Consider the following 15409-nt stretch of genomic DNA (forward strand, 5'->3'; position numbering starts at 1 on the left):
CATCATGTGCTGATTAGCATCTCAGAGAGACGAAGCTCAAAATTATCTGAAATTGATACGACTGAAACATGATGATGATCGTTTATCATGTGATTCTTTCAGCAGTGACAAAAGGGAATGTTTAATCTTTTATTTGTGGGAAATAAACCAAATTTTAGCACAGTTATACAGATGAAAACTATTTTAGCACAAAATCCATGTCAGTTCTAATTCTGTAATTTGATGTTTGGAGACCAGCTGAAATATAACGCCTCTAAAATATCGAAACCACTGAAACAGTCACAACCGAAATATGTGATGGTTAGTGAAAAATAAAATGCATTTACTTATTAGTTAAGATATTATGATATTTGTTTCAGTGTGTATTAAAACTAATGAATCCTAAACTTTTAAATGAGTATGATCAATTTTATGCCCTTTACAAAGAAAACATGGGTTCAAAATAAAATGAATCTCTCAAAATCTTAACTGGTCAATGTAACCCTTTTTTGTTATGTTACATATTATTGTGTTTTCGTAGAGACACATTTTGAGAGGGGAAAAATATTCTAAAATGCAAAATGAGAATTTACTGTAGAATAACTTGAAATATGTGCCTTGGATGTTTTACAACTTATAAACACAGAACGTTTGGGGGAAAATACAGTTTTTTAAAGATGTTTTCCACCCTGACTGTGAACCAGCTCTGCTGCAGGCTACACAGCAGGACACAGCTTTGGATGATTGTGGCTAAATGTTAGCAACACACACTCTCTCACACACAGATATGTCTAATCAGTGTTTTGTGTTTCAAGGCTCCTGGACGACCCTGACTGATGGGTGTGGACAAGGACGTTTCCCATCCGTCTGAATAAGCGACTGCAGGAGAAACCAAACCTTCTCCACCTGCAACCGAGACCTAAAGACAATCAGGATGGACCCGTCAGACCAGAAGCACTTCACGGAGGTAGACTATGTGATATTTGCGGTCCTGCTCGCTGCCTCTATGGGCATCGGGCTGTACCACGCTCTGTCAGGTGGGCGCCAGCGCACCACGCAGGAGTTCTTGATGGCTGACAGGAGCATGAGCTGTCTCCCCGTTTCATTATCGCTCATCGCCTCATTCCAGTCCGCTGTGGCGATTATAGGAGTACCGGCAGAAATCTACACACACGGTACTCAGTACTGGTTCATTGGCTGTGCCTACATCCTGGGCCTCCTCATTCCTGCTCATGTTTTCATTCCAGTGTTGTATAGACTGCGGCTCTCCAGTGCCTATCAGGTATGAGACAGGAGTGTGATATGTAGGGTTGATGTGTATTTAAATGAGTTCATATTTATGGTGTTTGTCCTTCACCGCCTACAGTTCTCATGTTGTTTTGTTTCACAGTATCTTGAGCTTCGTTTCAGCAAACCGGTGCGCATCTGTGGCACTTTGACCTTCATCTTTCAGATGGTGGGTGCAACTCTTCACTTCATTACACTTCACATAATAAAGTGGATGCACCCGTCCAACTTTATTCCCCCCCAGTCACTATTCCAATACCTCAGTGTGGGGAAATTTGAGATTTAAAATGTTAATGCAATGTTAATGCTAATGATTAATCTTAAATCGCTGGTAATAATTTAAAAGATTAAATACACAGCAGTAATTGTGCCCCCTTTTTTTTGGGGCGGGTTCTTTGAGAGTTAGATGAAAAAATAAATACCGCTCTCATGTTTGTATTCTAAGAGTGGAAAATGGGCAAAACCAGTAACTTGGCTCTGTCCAACTGTAACAAAATACAACCACCAGCACTCCTAAAGCTCACTAATTAACAAATTGGGTTTTATTTGTTTGATCAGCAAAAAAACTGTAAAAATGTCAGGTTGTGGTTTCAGTGAAGGATTTGTGCTGGACAGACCTTAAGACAGAACGAGGATAGCTGTTGCGATGTTATGCTAAGCTAAGCTAACCAGCTGCTGGCTCCAGTTTTAGTTTAAGAGCGGTATCAATGTTTAGCTCTAACTCTTGGCAAGAAAGTGAATAAGCATTATTCCCAAAATGTCAAACTATTTCTTTAATAAGGTCATTATCACCCTGAAGATCGACACATCAAGTGATCCATCATTTTATTGCCTTTAAGATCTTTATTTTATTCATCCTGGATCGTCTCTGATTCATCTTTTACTCTGCTACAGGTTGTCTATATGGGAGTCTGCGTGTATACTCCCGCCTTTGCACTGAATGCAGGTATGAAAATATATTTTGCTCTGACTAATTTGTCGTTTTGAATATATGAGATGTGTGGTTCATTATGTTACTGTGTTTTCTTTCAGTTACTGGATTTGAATTATGGGGAGCAGTGCTCGCAACTGGACTAGTGTGTACACTGTACACAGCAATAGTGAGTTATTGAAGATCAATTTTATACACCTTAACTTAAAGGGATAGTTAGATTTTTTTTTTTAGGTGGGGTTGTATAAGGTGCTTATCCATAGTCAGTTTATTATCTACAGTAGATGGAGGTTGACATGTCGCCAGTTTGGAGAAGTAATGTGCTGCTGTGGACAGGGTCGGCAGCAAAATGTATTTTAACCACCTAAAAATATCATTATCACTAATTATACGCTTTATTTGTCAGATTTACTTTGCTGTCAGACAGCTTTTTCCAACGAGAAACCGCTGTCATATAAGCCAAATATCGCTCTCTCCAAACCAACCAAACTCCATTGACAAAATCGGGAATTAAACATTGCAGAAAAATAGAGTTGTTGGTCTGTCGTAGCCTTGATCTGTTTGGTGTTTGTGTTGTTGTGTGACTTCGGTGAGTCCGAACTAACCTTTTAAAACTCCATAGTCACTCTCACAATAACACAAACAAACTAACTGATTGAGGCAGCTGTAGATCAGCTGTAGATCAGCGGTTCTGCAAGATAAAATAACTGATTTTGCCAGTGGAGTTTGGTTGGGTTGCTGAGAGCAACATATATCTTATATAATGGCAGTGTCCTATCAGAAAAGGCTGTCTGACGGCCATGTAAAGCAGTGAAAATATTTCAATATCTAATATCAATTTTATTTTTTTAGGTGGCTAAAATACATTTTGCTGCTGACCCTGTCCATAGCAGTATGTTGCTTTTCTTCATACACTGGCATGCCTGCTGATTCTCTAAACTGAGGCTGTGCCGACTGCAATCTGCTGTAGGTAAAACACTGAATGTGTTGAATGTTGTTTTGTTGGATTTCCATAATGCTGTAGAGCTACACTTTGTTCAGTCAAAAATGAAAGTCACTGTATTTTATCTAAGACAAAATGGTTCATTAATCAAAACATACAAAGGATGTGACTGTTAGCCGACACAGATATCCAGTGTTTGTCCAAAGAACATATTTGCATGTATTGTATTAATTCCCATGTACCTCGTCTGTTCCTGGCAGGGCGGTTTGAAGGCTGTCATCTGGACGGACGTCTTTCAGACTGTCGTGATGTTTGCAGGACAGCTGGCTGTCATCGTGGTGGGGGTGCAGCAGACTGGAGGAGTGTCTGAAGTCTGGAGGAAAGTCTGGGAGGGAAACCGCATCTCTGGTCTCGAGTGAGTCAGTACTGTGTGGAAGAATGACTGGAGTGGATGTGGAAATCTGCACACAGATACATCATGATTTACTGATTTTTTTTGGGGGGAATGGGAATCAGTCCTGCAAATTACCATATCTGTCTGGTATGGAAACTTTTACTTATCACAAAGGACAGAATGTATTTAACTATTAAGCATCTTTTCTGTTATTTTGTGTTTGGACTAAAATCCTGCAGGTCCAGATTGTTGGGTGGTTCAGGATGATGACTGTCTTGTTTGCACAAATGCGGAGATAAATTCTTGTGCACACATTTTGTTTATCATATTAGGCAATTTTATTTATCGCCAAATAAAAAAATAATTAACCTTTAATAAGAATATGCATATGTATTTTCTTCCCCCTTTGTGTTCAGCCTGAACCCAGATCCTACAGAGAGACACACCTTCTGGACTCTCGGGGTTGGCGGCGTCTTCCTCATGCTGTCCCTGTACGGAGTGAACCAGGCTCAGGTCCAAAGATACCTCAGCTCGCGCACAGAGAAAGAGGCTGTCAGGTACACAGGCTGTAGATGAAGCTAAAAACGGAACATTATTCACATTTAACTTTGATTGAAAACATGTTTGAACTGCACACAGGTTCAACAGGTGCTGCATGTGAGCTATACAGCCATTCACATGACCTGTGTCGGCCCTTTCTGCGTCAACATCATGACTGAGTCACTCTGTCCTATGTGTTTGCATTGTTAATAAGAATTTGCCTTAAATGCACCTGTAACAAGAAAATGCAGGACAGAAAGCACAAAGATATGTTTAAAGGGATAGTTCGGAGAGTCCCCCAGTTTGAAAAATCAGTATCACTGCTTTCTTTGCCGTCAGACAGCCTTTTCCGAAAGGGAAACAAACATTATATAAGAGATATATCGCTGTCTCCAATCAAACCAGACTAGTTAGTTAGTTTGTTTGTGTTTGAAAGGGTTAGAGCAAGCGGATAAAAGGGGAAAATTTACTTTCTTCATACTCAGCAACTCCTCTGTCACTTCAAATTGGTCATTAAAGACACCTGATGAAAATGTCTGGCTGAGCATTGTTGGTTTTGTCACAGAGAATGCGGCGAAAGCTCGAGCTTTGCAACAGAACTGATAATAATTAATTAATGTCTCTCGATAACTTGCCAATACCAACCATTTTTACGACTTTGCCACCTCTGTGCAGGTCTTGCTACATGGTGTTCCCCTCCCTGCAGCTGGCTCTGGCTCTGAGCTGTGTGATGGGCCTGGTCATGTTTGCACGTTACTGCGGCGAGGATCACTCAGACAAGCTGGACGCCTCTAAAAGAGACGCGGTGAGTTTCAGTGTGTTGCTTCCTGTTTGTGGTGCCATTATCGACCGAATCATCTGCTTCAGGTTTTGAGGAAAAGGTTTTTTGTTTCCTGCTTTTTCTGCTTCCTTGAGTGAAGAATGAAAGTTGCTTGGTTCTGTAAAGAACCTTCCGGGACATGCAGACCGCGTGTGCGTTTGCATATTCTTTATTAATTCCGTCTAACTTATCAGGCACATGATGTAAATGTGCTGCCTGTTGTGGTTTCGGGACTTTACGTCGTCAGATTTGGATCTCATAACACATTTATGCAAACCAAACTGTTTTCAGGAATTTGGTTTCTAATATATACATTGTTTTTTTTGTTTTTTTTTACCACAGATGGTGATATACTTTGTGATGGATATGCTGCAAGGTCTGCCTGGACTCCCTGGACTGTTCATTGCATGTTTATTCAGTGCAGCTCTCAGGTATGGAACTGTCTATTTTTTGGTTTTTAATTGGACCTTAAATTAACCCTGTCAGTCCCAGCAGAGTGCAGGCATCCACCAATTGGTGTATCTCGCTGTCAGTCAACAAGCCGTCACACTTTATCCAAACAACATAAAACTTTGGCTGTGTCCCTTTTACCATAAGTGGGGAAAGAGGCTGTAAAATGTTCACAAAGGTTGTAGCAGTATGAGATTTTCAATGATGGGAAGGAAAGAGGATTATGTGAAGAGTAGTCATGTTTCCCTGCCTCATTATTTTCATCCTGTTATCTGGCTGCTTCCTGATGGCACACACACGCCCAGTGTACATGAAAGGTCATGTGATACCTGGTTTTAGGCGCGTTGAGTCCTTTATGCGCACTTTCCTTGAGTTTGCATTTCTACAGACTTTGCCTGAGGGAATTTCCCACAGTTCATTGCACTGTGACATGAAACATACCAGAGGAACCCCGGAAGCATTTTTTTTTTTAAGGTTCATAGGTGACGGCGCTCTTGATTATTTTGATTAGTCTGTACAAAGTTTTTCTTCTTGAACTGAATTCAGAACCACTTGGTTTTTTAAACAACAAAAGTACTAAGCTTTTAAATCACTGTGGAACATTTTTCCCTGAAACCTCTGACTGAATATATTTCTATTTGTGTATATGAGTACACCTCTTTTTTATTTTGATGTTATCAAAATCACCAAACAGTCTGGTTATCCTGAAAAAGAACACGTGCAATGCATCCATTCGTGAAGCTTCCTTATGTGCCTGTCACAATGGGTGTACGTTCTGCAGAAACATTTGCAGTGACATTAAATTAAAATAAAATGCATAATTTCTGTGCTCATCTTTGGCATTAACTCTCAGACACTGTGATGATTTGGTAGTTTTGTCACGTTTGTTACATTTGACTGTTACTTCATGTATTTTAAAGATGTCAGTAATGGTATGTTCATGTTTTTCTTTTGCTTTGCAGCACCATCTCTTCTGCTTTTAACTCTTTGGCCACTGTGACGATGGAAGACCTCATCAAACCTCATTTTCCCGCCATGACGGAGGCAAGAGCAACTCTGCTGTCCAAAGCCTTAGGTTAGCTCTCAGAACATTAAAGTTCAACAATGCACGATACACGGCTGCTTATTAGTGATGAATTTGTTCTGAAGTTTCAACGTGTGTCTCCTCAATAAGCTATGTCCTACGGGCTGCTGTGTCTGGCCATGGCCTATCTCACACACATCATGGGTGATTCAGTTCTGCAGGTGAGCTCACAGCTTGGATTAATCAGTTAATAACCAACATTACTCGATAAATTTTCACTGACTGTTGATACTTTTGAACTCCAGGTGGCTTTGAAAATCTTCGGGATGGTCGGTGGTCCGATTCTTGGTCTGTTTTGTCTCGGGATGTTCTTCCCGTGGGCAAACTCCACCGTAAGTTCAACCTCATCTTGAGTTAGTCACGAAACAGTATACAGTAAAATAATGCTGCTGTGTTACTGCTATGCTTATTTTGGACAAAATTATGAATTTGTTAGAATTATTCCTTCTCATCTGTCTTAAGTTTTTTTTAGAGACTCAATGATTTAAAAGTGTTCCACATTTAACAAGAAAAACTTTGTCCCTTGCTTCTCATTAGTCTGTAGCTCTTGGGCAATACAAAAACTCACAAATACACAACAAAAAAACCCAAAAAAGGATGGAAAAACACAAAAAAAGGAGTTACACATAAGTTATACGTCATTAATCACATACAAGGTATTAACCAAAGACATTATAACACCAGTAAAATAAGATAATCCTTTATTAGTCCCTCAACAGGGAAATTTGCAGTGTTATAGCAAAACAGAAAGAAGCATCAATAAAGAAAATAGCAAATAATAAATAGGTAAGCAAGAGGAAATATAAAAATAGAGACAATATAAAAAAAAACAGACTCAAAAGTTGGATTCACACCATTACACATAGGAAATATTGATCATGCGCAGTTAAAATGAGATGATAATATCTAACGCAGAGGGATGAAGCACCTTTGAATATCTTTTGTTATTTGGTGGGAGAGATGTGGTGCCACCAGGACACCAAACAGCTCTACTGGCTTGCATTTGCATGTCATACAACAGTCACTCCAACTTCCCTGCTGTGTCTGTGCTCGAGCCGTCTCCCTGCGCCACAGTCCTGTGGGTGGGGTAGTAATAAATGTTACAGGTTGCCATTCCTTCTGCATCAGAAGAGATTTGTTTAAAACTTGTGCTCTCTTCTTCTGCAGTGGTTAAATGGCAACTGTTTGTCTCAGTGCAGCCAACAACAGACCTTTTTCATAGCAACCATATCAACATTAGAGACAGTAGGTAAACGCAGGTGTTACCAGTGAGACTAAAAGTGTCGGCCTCTGCAGTGTTAGATGGTGTGATGTGGTGAGGGGTAGTGATTAATATTTTTCTGCATTTATTATGCACTTATTTTTGAGGTGTAATTTCAGCTACACCATCAAAACACACTGATCGTAGCCTATTTCAAGCAAATATTTAAAAGGAGAATCTTGGTTTAAAACGCGATCACTTTAATCTCTTATCTGTGGTATTAATAACTACTGAGGCAGAAGAATGTAACATTATAATGAATATAGTATAAACTGTGCATGCTGCATGGAGCTTCACCTTCATCATGGCTATGAGGATGAAATGCCACGTTTATTTCCTGTGATCTGTCGCTGTCTGATTGAACAGCCTCACGGAAGTGATATTTTACAATTCTTCATATTATAAACAAACAAAATATGTTAAAACAAGTCATTTGGGGTTTTCAAAGTCATTCTGTTGAGCTGAGACAGATTCCATATTCTGTTTGCCCTCACACGCTGAGGGCTGACACGGTGCGCACCGCTATGTTAGAAACGGTCTTAGTAGTAGTGTTTTGGATAAAGTATGAATCCAGTGTCCTTGAAGTTTTGGGCTTTCACTTGGAATTTAGTCTGATATACTAAATATCACAGCAAACCTCCCTTGTTGGACTGCAGCACACACGGTGCATCCTTGTCTTTTTTATCTTGTTACATTGTTTTGTCTTGGCATTGTGGGGCAACCGGTGCACAAATTTTATATTCCCAGGATGGCAAATTATGATCCGTCTTACTCTGATTGGCTAGTGCTCGTTGCCTTCTCTTTTTTGGGTCATTTGGGTGGGGTAGGTTATGGGTCTGTTTAGGCGTGACAAGCGTGTTTGCATAAACTCGGTTGAGCCAGCAAAGATGAATTTATTCTAGGGGTAAGAATGCAAATGTACGCTGATGAGAGGTGGTATAGGGCTAGACATGCCTTGGCCATCCTGGGAAAAAAATATATACATTGCAGTCAGCATCCAGTTCATGTACCTAACTGGCAAACCTCAGCATTCAGTGTTCATTTCAGGGCTCAGTCTTGTGTATATCACTTCACTGTTTTGGCCTTTGACTGAACGTAATCCTCTGGCAGCTTTATTGAGTCACATAGTTTAAGTCAGCTCTCATCTTGCCTGTGCGTGCGTGTGTGTGTAAAGTGTTTGTTTTTCTGCTGTTACCAGGGAGCGGTGGCAGGTCTGGGGGCGGGCCTGGCTGTGTCTTTCTGGGTCAGCATTGGGAGCATCTTAACCCGTAACTCGAGCACGACACCGCTGCCAGAGCCATCCTGCAGAGCCACCCTGCTGCCAGACAACACGACCACTGCCATCCAGACTGTTCTTAGCAATGTCACTATGAGGTATCAGGCACACAGACAGCACAGTGTGTTTTCACGTGGTCATTTCACAAGTTAATCATCTCTGTTTTGCTCTTTAGCCACCCGTCTGGACTGAAGAGATTTTATTCACTGTCCTACATGTGGTACAGTGGGTTCAACTGCTTCACAGTCATTCTAACAGGCCTGATCATCAGCTTTCTCACCGGTAGGCAAGTTCTTACATGCACACATGCTCTCTATAATCCAGAACTTCTCTTTCCTAACTTGAAAATGTTCATGTTTTAGGCCCCATGAAAGAAGAAGACGTGACACCAGGCACAATCTATCCTTTGTTAGGGAAACTGCTTTGTTTTCTACCTGAACACATCAAAAAGAAGCTCTGCTGTATGACTCCTCTGGGACCAGAGGTGAGTGAAATGATGTCTCCTGCTCACTACTGACTTATAATCGTATTTGCACTTGCTTGCCAATCAGAAGAAATAGGGAGTATTTTGAAAGCAAAGCAGGACTCTGTGGGTTCTCTGCAGAATAATCTAAGTTTAATAGACTCAGTTCCTGCGTTCTGTTGACTTGAAATAATAAGTTCTTTTTTTTTTTTTTTTTTGCAAACAGATGCCTGCAGATGCACAAAAAATGTTTTGTTTTCTAATGGTATGTTAGTTTGGCTTATCTTGGAAAAATTCAGGCTGTTCAGCAGGTGCACATGTCTGTGTACATATCCAAAACCACATAATTTGTGAATGCCCAAACCAGGAAACTGGATCCTGAAACCTCCTGTGCGATTTTTTTTAACCATAGCCAGGCCATATAACAATGGTAGCAATCATATCACATCATACAGGCATCAGCGTATACAACTGTAATAAAAGAGTTATAATGTTTTTATGGGCATGCAAAGTTGAGGTGTCGTATCGGGAGGTAACATCAGAATATTATCATATCATATCATCATCATCATCAGTTGTATCACAACATCTTTAGAAAAAATGTGCCCGTTTCCTTTAAAACTGTCTGTAAGAAAAGGGAATTTCTCCTTCCAAGAAGGCTGAAATTGGCTTGGGTATTTTCTTTCTCTTTGTATTCTCCAATGGTCTCTCGCTTACTGAGGGGGAGGAGGAGGTGTGAGGATGAAGGTAATGAGAAGAACTGGATACAACCACAGACGTGTACAAGCACATCACATGAATGCCTGGAGACAATATTTGATCTAACTGTTTTATTGTCTGGATGGAAACGGTAAACTTTCAGAGACATAGGGATTATATATGCTGTAAGGTGCTGGAAGATGTGGAAAATTTGTCATGAACTGGGAGAAATGTGGGAGATTTGTGACCCTGGGAGGAAACTGGGAGAGGGCAATGAAAAAACAGGAGTCTCAGGAGGGTTGGCAAGTATCTACATACTCGACGTGAGTTCATGATCAATTTGGGACAAAATTCAGAAGTTAGTGTCAGCACAGTAACAACACATTGAAATGCACAACATGAGACTGCAGCTGGCAGCAAACGATAGCCCGATTATAAGCTCAGTTTTGAGCACAGAGTCTGCGGTGGTCTGCACATAGAGATCACTACAGAGATTTTATCTAACGTGTTTGATTGATACTGTTTAAAACTGGACAAATCTGAATGTAATCTTGTAGTTTGAGATGGTGAATGACCGAACACTTGCTGTGCAATCAGAGTGAGTATTTTAATTAAATACAGGCAAATGTAGTTCAGGTTGCCTTTTAGTTGATGGTTTACAGTGTGCATATCCATGGGTGTTGTAATTATTTTTAATAACAATGATGATATGATTAATAATCTTTGTGTGTATAGCACCTTTCTTAACATAGTTGCAAAGTGCGTTAAACTACAATCAAATACAGACATAAAAAAAACAGTAAGTTACGACAAAAATAAGACAAAAGAGGAAAAAATGGGTTGTAGAAAAGTTGCACCAAGCTGCTGCTTTATGGGGTTAAAAAGCCTTTATAGAAAAATGGGTAAAAGAGATTTAAAAGTGGTTATTGAGCTAGCTTACCAGAGGTGAACAGGCAGGCTGTGGTAGAGTCTAGGAGCTTTGATTGATTGATTGATTGATTGATTGATTGATTGATTGACTGACTGATACTCAGCTCAGTTTGCAAACATCAGGACAATAAACAAAATAGATACATTTAACATGACGTTAAAATCACACGAATGAAGAGGAGAGACAAACAGTACAACACATTTAACAATATAAACACAGAAGATGACATTCAAGGCTCTTTAACTTACATTTGATCTGGGATTGAGCTCCATATTTAATTTGAAAATTGACTGATGCACAAAAAAGGTTTTCAGTCTAACATGAAAAACTGGCAAAGACCCCGTCTCTCCTAGTAACCAGTCTAGACCTGGGTACAACTGCAATGCGTAGGTGGTACGTACGGAATAAGAAGCTCAGTGAGGTAGGTTGGTGTGAAACCATGTAGAGCTTTAAAAGTTGCTGTGTTGTGTCACACAGCTGCTTCCTCATGAGTTCACAAGTTCGTAAGTAGAAACTCTTTTTCTCTCACAGGAGGTCAGAAATGTTTAAATTCAGTTATCTGCAGTGCAGGTGAGAAGGTATGCATGTGACGAGTTGATGACATCAGCTACTTAATCTTCCCTCCTATATTTATCTTTTAATTACCTCCTAATTGTTTTTACAGCTCTCGGCACAGCAGAGGCAGCCTCCACAACACAAAGAAACAAATGGATTGGTTTTCCTGGAAGACGACGAAGCGTCAGCAGAAGAGACGGACACTTTTCTGCCTGAAGCTCACACACCTTTTGTGGAGCGTGAAACGGTTGTGTGAGATCACGGTTTCATGTCTGACTGGATAAAACATCTTTACACAAAGCACTTCAACTGAACAACATACATGTACTTTTATTTCGTGTTTTGTGTCCTTTGCTTTGTGTTGAATTTAAATTTGCACTGTGAAAGCGCTGCAGCCAGATCAAAACAGTAAAACAGTGTTTAGTCAAAAACACTACAGGTTGCTCTCTTTTAAATTTACATCTTCATCATCTCAAAAAAAGACTTGACTGCAGCTGAGCCTGTTACAACTTTAAATATGTGTCAGAAGTTTGATTTGCAACAGTGTTTATCAACTTCAGGTCTGTTAACGGACCATCACATTCAGACGGTACCTTACATCTCTACATGCAAGAAACTGCACTATACTGATTTATGAAAATCATTGGATCTTCTGTGAACTTTAGAGCAGCCAAAAACATTTACACACGTACATATACATTTATATGTAAATATATACTTGACTATTGTTTAACACTACTGCGGCTGTGTGAATGGTTCAGTGTCATAATGTGGTGAGATGATAGTGCCTCACTTTTTAAGAATGTACGAGTTCTGTCTGCATTTTGGCTGAAACACAGAAAAAATCTTTTTCTAAGAAGGATTAAAAATTTTTTAGATAAACTTTTGCATTGTTTTGTCCTTTACTCACAATAACATTGATTAATTAATAATAATTTCAATCATAGGAGCGCATTTTTGTGAAATGTTCCATCTTAAAACAGCACTTCACTGAAGGGGAGCCCCAGTGATTTTTGCACTTGGAAATCAGAAAGAAACATTTACACATAGCACAATAACATGGCATGATGTTAGGTGGATTTTTAAAAAAAAATATCACAGGCTGTACAGACAGTTTTCCTAATGTTTTGATCAGTGAGGAACCTCCATCAGACAGAGATTGAGCAACATGATGTGAAACTGTTCATCTGATGAATATTAAATAATTTGGTCACAGTTGTTGAAATGCAAAATGGTAAAACAAGTCATCCTCTTGTCATTTTTTGTTCTTATTGCTGGTTCTAATACTCCTCCAGTTTTTACTAAGTAGAAGTGTAAAAATAAAGGGCTACGTCAAATTATTCCAAAGACAAACACTAGGGGTTATCTGCTACATTTTTGGGGTATCTTGTAAGGGGTACAATAAGAAAAATTACAAAACGTGATTAAGAGCCCTATAAGGTGTCCTTTCAGTGCAGAAAAAACATGATAAAGTGCATCATGACTTTCAGCACGCTGGTGCCCCACTGCATACAGCAGGTCCCCTTTTTTGTAGTATATATTCAATACTTGTATGACAAAGTTGTGAAAATACTTTCCTCCTCATATTTGAACTTGATAGAGTGTTTGTTTTTATTTTTCTACATACCTGAGACATCTCTAAACATCTCATTCACATTTGTTTAAGTTTCCTCTTATACAGTGTTTATAATTTTGAACTTTTACCTTTTACAGATCGACTTACTAGGTTGGTTTTCCATAAAAATCATTTCAGTGAACATTTGTACGCATGAGCTCAGAGTTTGACACACTCGTGACACAGTTTATGCAAATGGGATGAGAAAAAGAAAGAGTCTTGCGTCACAAAGCTTCTCTATGCTCCACTTACATGGAAGTCCTAAACAAAGGTTGTATAATATTTCTGGCTGGTCTGTAACCAAATATAGGCTATAAAACGCTATAACTAGATACCACTGAACATCTCTGTGCATTGTTTTTTTCCACTGCTGTGATTCTCCTAAGATCTATACAAATGCTAACATTCAGAAATATCAAAACGATATATGACCAGTATAGACAAATGAGTTGTAACGTATAGAGGTTATGACTTCATAGTGACCCCTTTATGGAAGTACGACCAGTCACAAGTGTCACAAACATTAGTGACACTTGGATTAGGTTACTGACTACATTTTAAATAAATGATTAGCAACCAGAATGTGTTGCTCACTAAATTTTCATGTAAAGGGCAGCAACACAACTCTCCTCTTTTCTTCCCTTCTTTTGTTCCCATGTATTTCATTACTGATTAACCTGAAACACCTAATAGAAACAACATACGATAGGTCTGCAGTTTGAATAATGGCCTGAATCTTGTCTTGACATAACATATACTTTGTTTTTATAGCCAGACAAGCTCTCATACATATCGTCACACAAACACCTTGTAGTCTCCGTTTTTGACAGTCAAATCAGTCTCACATTACAGTTCTTTTTTTAAAATTTGCATATCACCTACATGAACTCTACCGGGTATTAACAGTAGACTGTAGGCATGCTAGAAAATGACATTGATCTGCGTTTCGTTTCCTTGTAAGCTGCTGCAGCCACAGCTCTCCATCAGTGTGCTGTGGGCACAGACGGGTTCCTCCGACATCGTCAGGCACTGCTGGGATGGTTCACTGATAAAAAGCGAGGAAAACAGGTTAGCTGATCTTTCTTTATTGATTCTCTTTCATTATGTCACATTTTCCTACATCACGTGTGTATTATGTTATAAATGTTATTTTTTTCTGGCTGTTGCAATGAAACAGGCAACACTTGGAAAAATTGGCAACTATTTCTCACAGAACAAGTGACAAACTGGCAATTTTCACAGATATTTAAATTCAAGTGTTTCACGATAAAAACACAAAACTTTTTTAAATTTAATTTATTAATCTATGGCAGCTGTTCTTATATAGGTGTCTGGGAACCCTCAGGGGTCTGAGGCACTCTGTGAGTGAAAAGTGTTCATTTAAATGATCATAATATAAAAATATTTTTAAAAAAAATGTGTTTATCTACAAAAAATGAACAAAACATGCTTTATTTGTGAATTCATTCATTAAGTTATTTATTACTTCATAATGCAACTTTTAACAAACTATTTCCTTTCCACAAATAATTTTATAGGCCTATCATATTCAAGTGTTCTTTTTTGTTTGTTTTTTTTTTATATATAAGGCCTTTTTATGTTTTATATTTTCAATGTATCTTATTCAAATACTACTACTACTGATAATAATAATAATAACTCGTTAAATAACTCATTAAAAATCAAGGCAACTGGTTGCAGAGGGAGAATAAAATGCACTCTGTTCTGACTGGTCTCAGTAACCTTACCAAAAAGTCTTAGCCTCAGTTTGTAAATAAATCTATTTATGTATTTATTCTCATGGTTGCCTGCATTTATTTTATTATTAAACCTAAGGCAATCTATTTACTTTCCACAAACAATTTTATGGGCCTACTATATTCAAATTCCCAGCTGTTATTGTTCTTTTCTTTTTTTTTTTACAGTATTAGGCCCATTTATACATTTTATATTGTGAATTTAGCCTATGTTATTTAAAATAACTAGAATCCACATTTTATTTTATATAAACACGAGTGAAACACAAATAATACATGAGGGAGAAACTGTGCTGTATATAAGCCACACTTGCAAATAATTTTTTAATGCCATTATCTTGAGATCACAAGTTCGTTATTTTGGGATAACAAAGCTTGTATTCTCATGATGATGGGTTAATTCAAACAAATTCAAATTTAAAAC

At 38.7% G+C, this 15409-nt stretch overlaps 1 protein-coding gene across 1 annotated transcript; it reads left to right on the forward strand.

The window, feature by feature from the left end:
* The first annotated feature begins 861 nt into the window (after positions 1-861).
* slc5a6b (solute carrier family 5 member 6) lies at positions 862-12431 on the forward strand. Its single transcript, XM_084742656.1, has 15 exons — positions 862-1261; positions 1370-1435; positions 2161-2212; positions 2299-2366; positions 3401-3555; positions 3951-4091; positions 4750-4879; positions 5237-5325; positions 6307-6419; positions 6519-6589; positions 6674-6760; positions 8888-9063; positions 9141-9247; positions 9328-9449; positions 11723-12431. Exons 1-15 carry the CDS (start codon positions 914-916, stop codon positions 11867-11869), a joined length of 1872 nt encoding a protein of 623 aa, XP_084598782.1. The 5' UTR covers positions 862-913; the 3' UTR covers positions 11870-12431.
* Positions 12432-15409: the final 2978 nt, after the last annotated feature.

This window comes from Lutjanus erythropterus, chromosome 18, assembly GCF_056507025.1.
Source record: "Lutjanus erythropterus isolate fLutEry1 chromosome 18, fLutEry1.hap2, whole genome shotgun sequence".
Taxonomy (NCBI): Eukaryota; Metazoa; Chordata; class Actinopteri; order Lutjaniformes; family Lutjanidae; genus Lutjanus; species Lutjanus erythropterus.

Bases quoted from the DNA above. Each gene is read 5' to 3' on its own strand.
- slc5a6b (XM_084742656.1), top strand. From the start codon at position 914: ATGGACCCGTCAGACCAGAAGCACTTCACGGAGGTAGACTATGTGATA. The intron at 3,556-3,950 runs GTGAGTCAGTAC...CTTTGTGTTCAG, and splicing joins AACCGCATCTCTGGTCTCGA to CCTGAACCCAGATCCTACAG. The intron at 9,248-9,327 runs GTAGGCAAGTTC...TTCATGTTTTAG, and splicing joins GATCATCAGCTTTCTCACCG to GCCCCATGAAAGAAGAAGAC.